We start from the raw sequence: 16,172 nt of genomic DNA on the forward strand, positions 1-16,172 counted from the left end.
GAGTGGATAACGTTGTTTACTATACTCACTCTGTGATGTCACAAACGCTTCGCTTCTCGCAGTAAACAATTGATGTCGGTCTGTCTCTAAGCACGGGTCTGCGGCGGAGCGATCAAAGCGTTAGCTTTCCTGGTATTGAATCAGCGTGTTGCTGCATTGCCGCGGGGCTCGTTTGGTTCCATTAAGCGCCTTTCCAAGCAGACACTTCTTATTTTGACAGCTGAAATCTTCGAAACCGTCTGGCTAATCAATGTATATCTCGTATCCACTTTGCCGTTCAAGAAAGCTGGGTCAACATCAACATTCTCCGCGTTAAGATTTTCTGCTGCCACTGTCGCCAGTGCAGCGTTAATCGATTCGTATTGAGCCATCGTATCCGTAGTCAATGCCAGGTTGCTGGGTAGATCCTTTAGCAACGAGTCACGCCTTGACATAATAAATCTCCGCTTGGGTCATACTTTATCCTAATAACCCACTTGCGCCCAATCTCCAGCATTCGTTGAGACATATTCGATAGCTTTCACGTCTTGTGATCATGAAGCGACATCATTTCGGTTCTTGTACTTTCTCATCATCACCTCAATCTATGACGTTGTTTGCTCCCCATCATTCTCTTTAGTGTAGAGGCAGCAAAGCGAGCCGAACTCACCCTTAAAAATCTCCAAGTTAAATACTCCTCGAGGATGGTTCGAAAACACTTGTTCATAGCGAGCGACACATCGCTTCTTGCACACTGGACGTACCATCCACCCCTTCGTCTCCATCTCTACGAGGAGCGCTAGATGCTCACGTGGGAACGCATCCTGTTGGCTCTTTGTGGCTTCCAGTTGTCCAGAGATCATAGGCCGGAAAATCCTTGTTCCCAAGTTTAACAGTTTTTTTAACTAACTTTGCTCTATACGAGAGCCGACATCTACGTATACATCCGATGAAGAGCTACATAAGTCGAGCTCATCATCCAGTAAACACTGCGTATCACACCACGTTCATTCAAAACATCTGACCAGGAACGCCTTTGCGTATTGCCAATAGTCTCACAACCGACAAAAAGTGTGGGTCCATCACGGCCGAATTCGATTGGTGGATACGTGCGACTTCACGTGCCTCCATAGGGTCACAACCTTGATTACTCGATCCTTGGGCCACAATGTTTTAAGCGTTCAGTAGTTCTTCATCGAAACGAGTATCATTCAACATCATACGTGCCGATTCACTAACAGTCAACGAGTCCACTCGCGACTTAAGTTTTCAACATTGGTATCATTTAACTCAGATGTTCCAACGGCCAGCACACTGACGAACTCTATCCGTGGCTCGCGTCAATTGGGCTTTTGCCGCCTAGAAATAGTGGGTTCATGACTCGACATAGCTTCGCTAGGAATATTGCGCGTTTCGCCTAAGGTCTAAGATCTTAGGCGAACCATGCAATGTTCCTAGCGAAATTAATTACTTCATGCTTAATGTCGTTTAAGGCAAGCCATACCAAGAACGAAATCATAATTCGAATCTGAAAAAAACGACATGACAGTATTCAATGCTGTCAAAATCCAACAACTTTACACTAAAGTATTACAAAATTTGGGCACCGTGACACAAGTTCAAGTCGCTAACCGAACAGTGATAGAATTACCTTCCGCTTCATGGTGTTCTATATAGCGCTAACTCATTTCATTGTGACTACGTCAAATTATTTGCAATACGCTTTCGAGTCAATAAAATGGTCGCGTTGCGCAACGCACGCGCCGGACCCAAAAGCCTCGTGCTTCTTACATAAGATATCTATATACTTTCTGCAGTCCACGGTTTTAAGTTCTGCTTCTCTTTCCTTAACGAGGCTACATTTGATTGGTCTTAGTCTCTAAGATGAACCAGATGTACTCGAACAGCTAGTATGATACCTATGCGTAACGTAGCAATCTGCCTTATAGCTAATTCATCGTTCAGCGCAATATCTACAGCCGCTTCAAATGTAGCGAAGTGGACTTGGAAAACTTTCGTTTTTGCCACGTTCGTACAGAGACCATTCAAAATAAATTTATAATATTGTCTCTCGTAATGGGTAGCATCATTAAGAGTTCGAAATTCTTGGACATAGTCCGCCATTGGTTTTAACCTTACGGGAAGATAATAAGCGTAGATGCACGCGATAAGCATGATTAGGCAAGGGATACATGCGAAACATTTGCAGTCTCAGCGTGTCCTACGTGGAACAAGCGACGTCTACAGACGTGTTGCAGGTTAAGAGCCCATTAACTGGCTCTGCCACCGAGTTTGGAAATGGACAAGCCAACTTGCTGCTTCCCTAATAAAGAAGTCAAATTTATGACCATATCCACCTTTTAAAAATTAGGAGGGAGATTTTCTCCATCTTTGACCTCATATGCTTAACACTCAAGACACCCTACGCTCCTAGTCAGCTATTAGGACAGACCAATTCTGTGGGTGCCGCTATAGTTATATTCCTGTCCAATCAGGGTGGACACGAAGTGGATAAAGGCATCTAGCCGTGCATTGAGTAGCTCTGATCTATGAGGCAGGATAAAATGCATTTGTTCTTCCGCAACCGAAACTTAAAGTTTATAAAAGGCGTGGCGTTTAAATTTTAAAAGTTTAAAAGAGGTTTTATCCTCGCAGAGAATCGGTCTGTAAAGACTCAGGCGAAGTTTGACTTCAAGTGCTACCAGCTTTAGCGGAGCTACCTCGCTCCTACGTCAGAGGTAGACTCATAGACTCAGATAGTCGCTAAATTCCATAGATCCAGTCAATGTAACAATCTCCAAGAATCGTACATGCTTGTTGAGCTAATCGAGTTCTGGCCTAAGGAATTCAGTGTTTCGTTGAGCCATGTGGCAACTATTATGCATTAGATAGGACTCTCAATCTTAGTAATAGCATCGTAAGCCTTTAAAAGGCACGAAACGCTTTAATATCAAAAGGAAAATTGGACCTTATCTATGTTTTAAATGTTGACTAGCTTACCCTAATAAAACTAATGCAGACCGTGCACCACATCTATATATGCTGGTTGACACGTGTATCTTACAATAACTAAAATGGTATCACTTACATAAGTAAAGAGAAAAAAGTATCTCTAAGAGTGTGCCACACCTCCTTTAAGGCTAACATTTCTAGTTTTTCCATTACAGCTGACGTTGGATGCTTTATGGGCTATTAAGTGGTGCTATGACATTGTATGCATTGGTTTATGAAACTATCTCGATTCAATAGTGTGAATAGTCTAGCCGAGGATGGCCTGATTGACCTTATAAAAGCACGAAGACATTAACACGTACGAATTGTTAATAGCGACAGACATTTTCAGCCAATATGTTCAACTAAATGCGAAGTAAATTTAAATTTTATGCAAGCCAATCAGCAGTTTGCTAATATTGACATATTCGTCACTTGTGGAGAAGAGGACCAATTTCTGGCATGTTCGAGTAAATTGGAGTAAGATCGAAGCTATGCTGGAAGGCTCGATTTCTTAGCTTCATACGAATGGCTGTACAAATTTTTTGCAACACTAGGCGTTGATGATGATATCTGTGATCTGTAAATGCAAACTGGCCCCAAAAAACCTAAGTTATTGAGAATACGAAAAGTTTCACGTGATCACAAATTAAATACTTTCTGAATATACAAAACGGTGACAACGCGTGGACCGTTGGCTTAGATTTTACGAAGAACAAAATTTAAATTCAGCATCAATCATAAACGGCATTTTTCGCGTTTAATTAATAATGGCATTATTCGTCAATAATTCCAATCGAATCTAAACATTCGATCGTGACTGCGGTCATATGTGATATTGACGACAGTCAATATATTAACTCTTTCGGCAGAGTAAGATAAGTCCGTCTGTTTGTACGGCGTAACGAGAAAGGACTCGATTGGACAATTGTTTAAAATATGGTGTGACCAAGTAGTTACTCGTGTGTAAATGTTCGGTAGAAACTTTCCGAAAAGGCAATGACGTCCACCTCATCATTCACTTCAGTAGCCTTACAATGTCGAGTTAAAGCAGTCGAAACCGTGGTTTCTACTTTTAATTTCAGCAGTCACTATAATTGCGTGTCCCATCACATGAATGAAATGATACATACTATTTCCTATAAGAGAGAAATTATATATATCAATAAAATTTTGGAACCGGTATAAACACACAACCCTCTTGGTGTAGCCACATCCTTCCCGTCCGTATTGATTAAAAACTTCATATAAACTATTTTCACTGTATCATCCAAAAATCAACAGTTATTCCTTTACAATCGTCGTTAGATCCTCTTTTGGACTATGGTTCCCCACTAAAATTACATTAAGGAATCGCTATTGCCACACACCCTAATTTCTACATTAGAGTAGTGTAATGGGTGTGATTGCCCCTGAGCTCATCAGAAACCGTGTTTTCGCTATGCGATGTTATGTGGGCGGGCACGTCATAATGCGGCCTCGCTCTTCTTAGACACACACCCTAGCACAGCGAGGAAGCGGTTAAACCTGCTTCTCTTGCGTGCAGTGAGGTAGTTGTGGTGGGCGCGCAAGCGACCTCACCCAACACACTAAGAACTCTGGTAAAGTGTCGTCACGGGAGCGGTAATCCGTCTCCTCGTGCGCACTTACCAAGTAGGTAGTAATTTTCAGACTGATTTATATTTAATAGAATTAAATACAAATACCTATTTTTACCAATTAAAATGATATCTCTATCGATATCATTTAATATGTATTGCGAGCGTATCTTTATAGATACCTCGCGTAACGGATGACGCTAGCCGTCATCACGGATGATGCTGGGCGTCATCCCTCCTAAAGGGAATGCACCCATGTGCATCACATCCATAAGGGTTGGTCACAAATGTGCACCACACCCGAGCGTTGGGTCTAATTACTATTATTTAGTAATTGATTATCCCCTTAAGTACACATAATGTACCTAACGGGGACTGTGTAACATTAGGGCAACTTTAGCCCGTTACACATCCTCTGCACGTACCAGTGTACTAGAAGTGACGTGAGGCAACACTCGCACTGAAGCAGTGCGTATTGGACTTGTTCTGAAGCTGTAATGGGGCACTACGACTTGTACTGTTTCAGCACAAGTCCACTTCACGCTGCTTCATTTGTGAGTGGTGCCTTACGTTAGGAGACGTACACTGTACGTGCAGAGGAATACTTCTCTTAAGACAAGTTAACCTTAAAAGGGTAAAATGAAAACTGTATTCATATAGTTAAGTGTCTCTTAATCTATCTTTGTAAATGCTGACTTAATTATAACCTAATACTAAACATGTAAATGAATTCTTATCTCTATCTTATCTTGTAACTCTCTTTGATTACTTCTACAGCTGATTAGTCTGCAAAATAAATAGACATAATGGCCTATACCTATTTATGGATAAGAATTCAGGATATTACTATATAAAGTAAAATCCTCCAAATATTATCTACCTTATAGATACTATATTACTTTACAACCTTTAAGTGCTAATTTCATGTAACGATTCACCCCGTTACAGAAGCAGTACAAGTCGGCAGTGCCCCGTTTCATTAATAGCCCTCGAAACATCACTAGCTACTTATAAAGTACGTCAATCTGCGTGCTATACGTCAAGGCGACTGCCTTTGAATCTATCAAAATCTAATAAATACCATTTACTTGGTCTGTGGCATTAATCACATTACCTAACATAAAATTCTTGCTTCTTTGAATCGGGTTGGCCTGTATCGCAATTTAATATTTGCTTGTATTCGCTATTTGCAAAGCTCGGTTTTTCATTAGCGCAAAAAGTGTGGACCAAACCGAAGGAATAACCATTCCCTTACCAAGCTTTCCTCATACATGGCCGAATTTTTTTGTCGATATGAGAATATATAATGAGTATTTTAGTTTTACACTAAATGGTCTTAGTGTCGATTTTCAAACTCGAATGTAACTTATTTCGAATTGCCTACTAAAAATCATGTTTACTACTCTCGAGTGATAATGAGCGTACTTGCCAAGTCGGCCAATGCCTCCATTTCGGCATACTGTTTCGCCGAAATGAATTTGTGCGGCTTATAATCCGCAGCACAAAGTGTCGCCACCACGGCACTATCCGGTGCTCGAATTGGGAATCCCGCATAAAATCGAAGTCCCGTTTGGCTCACAAACCCCATGTGGCTAAATCGAATGTCATTCAAAGCATTTTTCACGACTAACGGACGTTCGTGATAAATTGTGTACGAGCACATTGATTCTTCACGAGGGAGGGACATTCCAATGGCTCCGTGGGGGTGCAGTCCAACAACGTATTGCGTAAATTCGTCAATCATAGTCACGTATCCCAGTGGACAGTTTAAGTGCGCGGCCCCAATTTGTGCCAACATGTTCAAGGCACTACGATCGTACGTCGGGCTTAGAGCCCCTGAGCTTATAACGTATTGCAATCGTCTTCGCTCTTGAGCTGGTAGCGGCTTTGGTGGCAACGGATGGGAAGGCGACATTGTTTGACTTCCATCAAATTCCAATTGATAATCGCGTTCAGGAGGTGCAATGGAAAATTGCGATTCATTCGGACCCGATAAATTTTGTTTCGTTTCGTGAAATGTGGCGCGAAGCGTTCGTTTGAGATGATCTTCGACATCTGCACGAAGCTGTGCGACAACGCTTTCGTCATTCGAGGTTTGTTGAAAGCGAGACGGGTGATGGATTGGATGATGGCTATATCGGTTCAAAGGAAGGTGGGACGATTTGTTTTTCGATTGGAGTTGACGACGATCCGAGTGGGATTGACCGAGTTGACGAGGAGGTACATGCGAGTCGTGGAATTGATACTGTGACGAGTGGTGCAGTTGACGTTGGGTGTCTTGAAAGCGGGAGTGGGATTGACTTAGCTGGCTCTGTGTAAGTTGCGTGTCTCGTGTCCGAGCGTGGTTGGATACGTACTCGTGACTTTGTCGGTAATGGGATTTCCGCGGCGATTCCGACTGCGTTTGACTCAACTGGCTCTGTGTGAGTTGAGAATCTTTCAATTCGCGTGCGTTCTGTGAATACCGACTCGGTGACTCGTGAACTTGCGACGCTTGGAGCGAGGGTTGCGTACAATCACTTTGCATTGACGCAAAAGACGACGCGTTTGATTGCTGATACAATTGTGACTTGGTAAGCCGCGAGCGTTCGAAACAACTTGGTTTCTTAAACGTTTGAGACGAAAGGTTCACCAGCCGATCGAGTGTTTGTAAAGCTCGAGAGTGCTCCCTTTTGGTGTCGCGTGGGACGTCGGGATCGTCGGGAGTGTCCCCGCTTTCAAATTCGGAACACGCGACTGTCGAGCCAATACTTGCGTACGTATCGTTGTAATCACGACGGCCACAGTCGTCACTTGTATTTTCAACGTCGTGCTCGTCGTCGTCATGAATCACCGCTGGACCAAGCGCCGTCATAAAGTCTTCGTCTTCAAATACACACGAGTTGACATTCGTAAGGCAGCGCACACAGAGCCGCTTTTTCGTGACATGACCGACCGATTCTTCGACTTCGTACAGTTTCGAGCACTCGCCGCAACACACGTGGCCACAGAGTTGACAGTAGAATTCCCGTCGTAGGATTGAGAACCGATGGTTGCAGACTTCACACGTTTGGACACGATGACTAGTGTCGCGGTCTCGTGGGTGGTTTTTCATAAAGGTTTGCAAACCCAGTCGTCGACGACGAATGACACGTTCAAATTGCATGAGAGACGTCGTCAAGAGCTCAATCACGTGCTTGGCTTCGGCATTTGCGTGCGCCGAGCGATACGACGCCAATTCCGAGGGACTATACGTTGTCATGGTCCGTTGTTGTTGCCGACCAAAGTGTTCGGGCGGCGTGACGGACGCGTATCCGTGAGCAATGATTCGTGTCGATTGGACAGCGCCTCGTGGTCCAATACAATGCACGGTTCGTGTCTGGATATCAAAACCAACGGAAATATGATCGAGACCACGAAGGCCACTCCCAAGAACGGATCGACTCTGGTGTTTCTCGTCAATCGGTGCGAGTTGATCATGCACGGATCGTGGCAGTGTCTTGATCACATGAACGGCGCGTTGTTTGCCTTCAAACGGATGCGTGAGCGTCGCGAGACACAACTTTTGTAATCGTTGATGGCGATTGCGTAACCGGCCTCGAACATCCAGTCGTCGCTTGGATTTAAAGCGCGTCATACTGACACTGATGAGCACTTTGCGCTCCGCGTCGTCTGGGTCGGTGCGAGTTGTTTTTGGATTCGAAGGGACGTGGGATTGTCGAATGGGAGCTCCATCCAATGTTGTGGCATGGGGTTCGAGCAATACTTCGCCTTGTCGAATCTTTTTCTTGGGAATAATCGCACGCATGGACGCTTCCAAGTCGTGATTTGTCTTGTGGCTTGTCAAGACATTTAATACTTCGTTTAAATGACACTCAATTTCAATGGTAGCGACGATTGAGTGGACGAGATCCATATCATCGCCTTTGCCATCGCGAGTTGGAAGGAGCTCGTAGACTTCGACTGCGTCGCCACTCTTGGATTTGCGAAGCCAATTTGGGGCTCGATTTTCATGGTCGTCGACGGCAGCTTTGAGCTTTGGAAGCGTTGCCAAGAGATCCGTTACGAGGTCTTGGTCCGACACTTGGAGGTTCCAGCCCAACGCTTGCGACGTGTTTGCTTCTTGCGTTATAGTCAATCGTCGTTGCTTAGAGTCGCACGTGAGACGAACCCCTCGTGAACTTTCACTACACCCACTTTCACTGATCATACTGCTATTTGCCCACATTGGATTTAAAGAGACGTGTCGAGTAAGAAGGAAGCATCGAACAGACGATGCGCATTGTAGAATTCCACTCTTTGGACTACAATACGGTCTTTTAAGTGGTCCGTAGTCTACGTTAAAACCTTTTTCTACGCTCTCATTGGATTAAACTCGTCTCAAGCAAGGCTTTGTTCTTGAGATGGGACTTTGTTGTGTCCTCGCAAAGGCTCAGCTAAATAGCTGACACGTCAAGTCGGTGGTCAATCGTGTTGTCGAACGATCTCACGTTGTCCTTTTTAACGGTGCTGTATCGCTCTTGTCTTAAGTGGTCTTTAAAAAGCCTTAATCACTATACGGCACATCTTTGCTCGCTTGTTTTTGGCGGCTCACCGACGTGTCGCCTCCCCGAGAAAAGGCAAGTATTACATCTTTGGACACTAAACTATGCGGATGCGTACAACGACTTGTGGTTGTTGTCCTCTTTCACATCTTAAAAATGGAAATTGTGAGCCCAGTTATCGTGACTAAAATGCACAGAGATTCATCCGTAATCGAGGGGCTATGCAACTTAAACGTCGATCTTTGCGAGATCCTATCTTTTTTTCTGACATGCAACGTCCTCTTGGGCTTATCGCTGTAATAATTATCAGAATTGCTGCAGGCATCTTTTAAGTTGTCACTAAAAAAAGAATTTAGCTTTAAAAATCGGACTTTTGTCATAACACGAGTAAAATGCGACTTTCGTCTTTTCTTTGCCACCAAGTCCTTGTTTGTAATCTTCAATCGTTTACACAAGTTGCACGATTGTAACAATCACACTTCTATTGCTGTAGTTCTCGAAGAAATTTCCTTTTATAAAGCTTAGCTCAGAAAACAGGTCGTAGCATGGTAAGCAACAGCCTTTCGCACAAACTTGATGCGCAGAATTTCAAAGCGACGATTGAAAATGCAATACATCTTAAATTAAATTTGTATTGGAGATTGCATTGAAATTACCAGCATTGATTGGGCTTGTCAAGATATACAAAAAAATAACTTTTTTTTTTCCGTTTTATGGTTTTAAAATGTTGAAAAAAAAAGGTAAAGCATTTTGCGTCGGTACAATACATTGTCAAACTCAACTGCGTCACCGTCGATTGCCTCTCAGCTAGTGCGCACGCGCGCATCATCAGCCATGCCGTTCCAATCCGTCTCGCAAATCTTGACAAATGACACAACACAGCCAAAAACGATGCCAATCGTCAACCCAGCCCAGAATCCCGGGACGCCCATACCCATTGAAAATGCAAAATACGTGCCAAGAGGCAGCCCAAGTACAAAGTACGAGAATAAATTGATCGTTGCGCCGAGAGAAAGTCGTCCTGTCCCGCGAAGCACGCCTTGCATGACAGCATTAAGGGCATCACATAGTTGATACGGCATGAGGTAGAGGATTGCGTGGCCACTTGATGCAATCGATACGGTATCATTAATGAAAATCGCGGGAATCAAGTACCGTGTCGCAACGATAACGACTGCTAGCACCACCGAGAACAATACGGCAAGGACCATGCCAAGCATCGATGCCATTCGCGCATGTTGCGGCTTGTTGCTTCCCAAGTACGTCCCCACAAGTACATTTGCCGCCACAGAAATGCCAAGAAAAAAATTAAATGCAAAGGTCGAGACATTCACGAGTACGGAATGCACGGTGATTGCCATGATGCTATGTGGCAACAACCCCACAAGAGCCGCCATGATTTCAAACGACATCCATTCCAACAATAACATTGCGGCACCTGGAAGTCCGAGTTCCAATACAATACTCACGTGTTGCATCGCTTCGTGTACATGCCATCCAGGCCACCATTTGGCTAAAACGTAAGGATGTTGATAAAAATACGGAATGAGACTGAATGGAAGGACCAGGTCCGAGACGAGACGTGCAATTGCGGTGCCATCGAATCCACAAGACGTGTAAAAAGTCAAATACCCCCCTAGAAAGACGTTGACGAGGTTACTTATCACAGCAATATAAACCATTGGCAACACGACGTGTTGTGCTTGCAAAACTTTCTTGAATAATTCGTAGACGTATAAAGCTGGAATCCCTGGTAATAAAATCTGGCTAAAACGACCTGCAAATGCGGCGACTTGAGCTGGCTGGCCAATAGCTACGAGTAATGCTTCGGTGTACCAATTTAAAAGGAATACAGGAAGATACGTGACACCAAGGACAATGAGTCCACTTTGAAGATAAATCCCCAGCTTTTTTGCTTTCTTGGCACCGTAAGCTTGCGAGCAGAGTGTATCCATGGCCGTTGCTAAGCCAAAGCCAATACCAATGGCTGTGAGATTCAAAACCATGGTCGAAAGTGCCACGCCATCGAGATATTGCTTGGTTAAGGGCGACTTCAAGTGACCCACGAGTGTCATGCTTACGATTGACGGAAAGAACTCGAGTACGTAGGTCCAAATGACTGGATTTGCAAGCTTTACGAGCTTAAAAACTTCTGTTTTAATGGTTGGAAGCGAATTCCTCGCTCCTGACTCGAGGTCGGACTTGAAATCACGAGAATGTGGCGGTAGTAGCAATGGAAACCCTTCTAATTGCTTTGAATTTGCAGACGATATATATAAAAACCGTTGACAGAATATTTCCGTGTGCTCCGAGCTATTTGATGAGCTATATGAGCTGTTGGATGTCTCGGAATCTTCTCCTGATTCTTCTAGTATATCGAATAAACTTGCATTTATGCGTCCTTGACACTGTAACCCAGTTTGTAACCTTTTTTGTGCCTTTGTACCCGCTCGAGGGTTACACACTTTGACAGGCCACTTTTCTTGATTCAATTTGTCAGCAATACTGGGAGCTGCTACAGTTGATGACAAGGGTCCATTCCCATCTTTACAAGAGCGTGCTAACGCCATTTTCTTCTTTAACATGCTGTCGAAACGGCGAATTGCATTCTTCTTCACAAACGTCGTTTCGCTTTGAAGTGTCGACGTGTTAACGACGAGTTCGGGGTTACAAAGGCCTTTGTCTTTTAGGAAACACTTTTGATTTCGTATCAAACTGTGAATGTCTTTTGGACTGCCACTGGAACTATCGCCGTCGATTGTATTATTTCTAATACTTTCCATCGTCGTCCGGCTTCGAGTGTACTCGGTGTGTAACCGCTGTAACGTGACAGGTTATATTGGGTTACGCGAGATGGTAACGTCTTGTAGAAAACAAAGTGAAAATGGATACAATTGCTTGGATAAGCTAAACATATAGAAAAAAGACGGTGACATTAATGTTAGTAAGGAACACTCGAGATCGGGAACGAGTCAGTTTGAATACACGCGCCACGTTTCTCTTTCAAGAGGAGATGAGCTGCTGCTACGAGTCAATGTACGTACACAACGTCGAGGGTGGTCCAAGTAATAAAGTCGGCGAATTTCGCCATGCAGCGGGTGTAATTCGTAAGCTTGCGAGAAGTACGACGGAAAGTGCCCAATGACGCGATGCAAATCAACGCTCTGACGACGTAAAAGCGTTTCTTCGCGAAGGATAGCAATTTGTTGTGATCTGAATGTCGCGCGGACGTAAATATACGGTCTCCGAGGGACGCAATGTTTGTTTAGTGGCATTTCTGATTGAAAGAGTGCCACCCCACCAATGAGGTTGCAAGATTGTGTCGCGAATGTACTAATGGAGTCGAAAGTTCTCTTCGACGTCGACAGCAACATTATGGTGATTTATGGTACTCGTTTTTTTATCGTAAGAGTGGCGATGAATCGTTTTCATTTGCTGACTTGCGCACTTCATCTCCAGGCAGCGGTCGGCCAGACGCCCATTATTCCCATCCACAGCATTGGCAAAAGGCACATTTACAATGCGAATTGCTTGCAAAGTGCGAGTTCTTTAACGCCGGTGGATCTACCACAGATCGCGTAGGCAAGCGTATGATAGAAGATGCTGAAACTTCGGGTCGTATCAAGTCTGGCGACACGCTAATCGAGCCAAAGTCAGACAACACTGATGCGTATAATTATCTTTTCAAAAAATCCTACTTAGCGATGCTAATGAAGATTCTACTAAAGCTATTGGCTTGGCGCTTGCATCTGCTATAAAGGGCTACCACTGCATCATTACGCTGCCAGGTAAGTCCGAAACTATCTCAAGTCTTCTTGCAATCCGTCTCATTATCCCCCAACGCGTATAGAAATAAACGAGCCTCGAGAAAGTAGACGTTCTTAAAGCTTTAGGTGCGAAAATCATTGGTACCCCGACAGAGGCTCCGTAAGACTCGCCAAAGAGCCACATTGGCATCGCTAAGTGTCTGCAGGCTGCATTTTCCAACTCGCATATTTTTGATTAATACAAAAACCCTTCCAATCCGCTCGCCCATTATGACGGTACCGCAGAAGAGATTTTTAACCAATGCGATGGCAGAATTGACTTGGTGGTGATGGGGGTCGGCACCAAGTCAATTCTGCCATGTAAATTGGGACAAGAAAAGTTACTTTTACTTGCAATTCTATTGTTTTTTTTTTCGTTTTTATTTTTTGATTTTCTTAAGTAAAAGTAAACTATTGGCTCGTACTTCGAAAGCGCGCGGCCTTAATTTATTTTTTTGATGAATAAACAGCTTGGCAATTGCCAAGTGCTTCGAATTATTTTATGCGAATAATTGGAAATAGCTAGAAAGTTACATCACATTTGTTGAGATAGGCAACCTAGGCGTGCAGGGCACCAGTACTATAGCAATTTCATAGTCGAAGGACATTTTCCCTTACGCTCCCGAGCCGCGTGATATCGTGTATGCTTAAGCAAAACAAAACGATGCTCGACGCTTACGATGGAGTATATTTAGGGAATTCGTAAACTCACCCTCGCTTTTCCTAAACTCACTCAATTCAGTTTTAGCCAATCAAATGTCGTGTTTACAGCTCATCACATTTCATTTAATACATCAACGTCGAAATCTCCGTGCACAAACAGCAACATTGAATTCTCCGCGCACGACTAGCAACATTGAAATCTACCGTCAATTATCCACCTTCCTGAAAAATGTTATTATAAGCCTCCTGGAACTACGTGAATCGCACTTGAGGATGGTGAACTTTTAAATAGAAAGCTAGGAAGGTCTCCAAAGAAGTGTTTTTAAAGAATAAGTTTATTACCAACATTATCTGTGTCATACCTACTGCCACCCTGATCTGCAGTTGCTCCTTGCTCCTGCGCCGTAACTCTTCTCGACGCCCCTCTGCCCATTGGTGCAACTCAGCAACTCCTTGATGCAACTCATGCCAAGACTGGGGCTGCATACGCTGGCGTTCATACGCGAGCTGCTGCTGGTAATTCGCTTGAGCCTGCTCTCGCCACGCGCGCGCACCTGGACCATGTACTCCACTTTTGTAGCGAAAAACTTGATGTCTGTCTACCAACTCAAAGGTCCACTTTTGTGGGGCCTGCGTCATGACCCAAATCCACCTGCATACAAATTACGAGGTGGTAAACCTTGGTCTCAGCATGGTACTGTCCTGGTCCCTGACGCTCTTTATTCATAGAGTCCAAACGCGAAGAAATCCTAGCCAGCTCTGCGGCAATGTCGCAGCCTGGTAAGGCTTCAACACTTGGCATACCCTTTTCGCGAGCACCCAAGTACTCTTCCTCAGTGACGCCCCTTTCGCGAGCAGCTACTTGCGCTTCTTCCCATACGCATTCCCAGCGTAATCGGGTATTGCGCCCCTAAACACTTCCTCACCCGCCATTGGGCTCATAACCTTTCAAAACGACGCTAGCAAGGTCTCCACAGAAGTGTTTTTAAGGAGTAAGTTTGTTGCCAACATTATCTGTGTACCACCCTGATTTGCGGTTGCTACTTGCTCCTGCAAAATGGTATGCTCACCCTCCGGCTTCTGTTCCCTGCAACACACCAAAATATACAAATGAAAGTCAATCCTGAATAGAGACAGTTTCTTGATGGCTTGTGACCTGGCGGTATTTTCAGCATGTAAAACACCATTTTCCAACATGAAGAAGCCATTAGAGCTGCGGTGTAGGCGGGCACGTCGTAATGCGGCCACGCACTACTTAGACACACATCCTAGCACAGCGAGGAAGCGGTTTGACCAGCTTCTCTTGCGTGCAGTGAGGTAGTTGTGGTGGGCGCGTTAGCGACCTCACACAACGCACTATGCACTTTGGTTAAGTGTCGTCACGGGAGCGGTAAATCCGGCTCCTCGTGCGCACTTACCTCTTAGAAAGCGGTTTTCAGACTGATTTATATTCAATCGTAGTAAATAAAAATACCTATTTTTACCAATCAAAATGTCATATCTACAAATAAAAATTAATATGTATTGCGAGCGTATCTTTCTAGATACCTCGCGTAACGGATGGCGCTAGCCGTCATCTCTCTTAATGTGAACACACCTATGTGCATCACATACTCATGGGTTGGTCACAAATGTGAACCACGCCCGAGTGCTGGGTCTAATTACTTAAATTAGAAATTGACCATCCCCTTAAGTACACCAAGTGTACTTAACGGGGACTGTGTAACATAAGGGCAACTTTAGCCCGTTAGATAAGACAAATCTCTTTAAACAAAAATTTGATTAATTTAGGGATGTATTCCCTGAAACAGTTCCGTGCGAGTTGCCTAAGGATAAAGGCACTCGACATGATATCGAGCTCAAATCGGGCTCGAAGTAACTGAACCTAATATGTAAATTTCTTACCCTAATTACCTTAATTAGATTTTGGCCGCCAGATCTCTATTTAGTGGCTGCCACGCGTATTGCCCTCAATAAATGGGATTTCCTTTTTTGTTACAAAAAGAGTGTTCTACTCAATGTGTAATTGTACCATATTAACGGCTTAATAACCGAGGTGTACTCCCATGCACTGTTATGCATAAGGCATGTTAACATCCATTTATTAATATCATTGAATCGGGTGTTCGCAACCTATGGGTCCGATGAAAGGACAACCGCAACAAATGTACAACATCGGAACCGATATCTTAAAATATGTCAAACAAAATAATTAAAAATACAAAATGTTTACTTAATTTTTAGGCTTTTGTAATGTTTTCACCGAATGCAACGTTTTTCATCCGGGCTTTAGTGCATTAGTTGGAGCTGTCTAACATACTGATCGGATTTGAAATTATGCTTACGATTCCAATTAAGCCGTAGCTAGGACCAGCTGCGGCTGTACAGTGATTTAAACGATGATAAAAGATTGGGCCTCATCTGTCAACAAAAAATTCCTTGCTTCGTCTTTGGCCGAAATCGCTGGCTCATGGGTTTCGGATTTTAGCTTGCAGAGCTCGTCACTGGCCGAAAGGAGGGCAAATATCGACATCAGCCTGTTAGGTCTGACTTGACGTCCGACGTGGGGACGAAAGCGGTAATTTCTATCTTTGAAATGGGCTTAATGCGAC

The 16,172-nt window shown here is 44.0% G+C and overlaps 4 protein-coding genes across 4 annotated transcripts; 1 reads left to right on the top strand and 3 right to left on the bottom strand.

Moving 5' to 3' along the window:
- Positions 1-5,967: 5,967 nt before the first annotated feature.
- CCR75_004322 (uncharacterized protein) lies at positions 5,968-8,775 on the bottom strand (the record flags this gene model as incomplete). The annotated part of the gene is made up of 1 exon (XM_067962408.1): positions 5,968-8,775. One exon carries the CDS (start codon positions 8,773-8,775, stop codon positions 5,968-5,970), a length of 2,808 nt encoding a protein of 935 aa, XP_067818070.1.
- Positions 8,776-9,894: 1,119 nt separating this feature from the next.
- CCR75_004323 (uncharacterized protein) lies at positions 9,895-11,874 on the bottom strand (the record flags this gene model as incomplete). The annotated part of the gene is made up of 1 exon (XM_067962409.1): positions 9,895-11,874. The coding sequence occupies one exon, from the start codon at positions 11,872-11,874 to the stop codon at positions 9,895-9,897; it is 1,980 nt and encodes a 659-aa protein (XP_067818071.1).
- A 553-nt stretch (positions 11,875-12,427) lies between these two features.
- On the top strand, positions 12,428-13,188 carry CCR75_004324 (uncharacterized protein; the record flags this gene model as incomplete). Its single annotated transcript, XM_067962410.1, has 4 exons — positions 12,428-12,469; positions 12,502-12,761; positions 12,794-12,935; positions 12,985-13,188. The coding sequence occupies 4 exons, from the start codon at positions 12,428-12,430 to the stop codon at positions 13,186-13,188; spliced, it is 648 nt and encodes a 215-aa protein (XP_067818562.1).
- A 979-nt stretch (positions 13,189-14,167) lies between these two features.
- CCR75_004325 (uncharacterized protein) lies at positions 14,168-14,362 on the bottom strand (the record flags this gene model as incomplete). Its single annotated transcript, XM_067962411.1, has 1 exon — positions 14,168-14,362. The coding sequence occupies one exon, from the start codon at positions 14,360-14,362 to the stop codon at positions 14,168-14,170; it is 195 nt and encodes a 64-aa protein (XP_067818563.1).
- Between the last annotated feature and the right edge of the window lie 1,810 nt (positions 14,363-16,172).

This window comes from Bremia lactucae, assembly GCF_004359215.1.
Source record: "Bremia lactucae strain SF5 chromosome Unknown BlacSF5_NotPlaced_72_SHOA01000026.1_19353bp, whole genome shotgun sequence".
Classification (NCBI taxonomy): Eukaryota; Oomycota; class Peronosporomycetes; order Peronosporales; family Peronosporaceae; genus Bremia; species Bremia lactucae.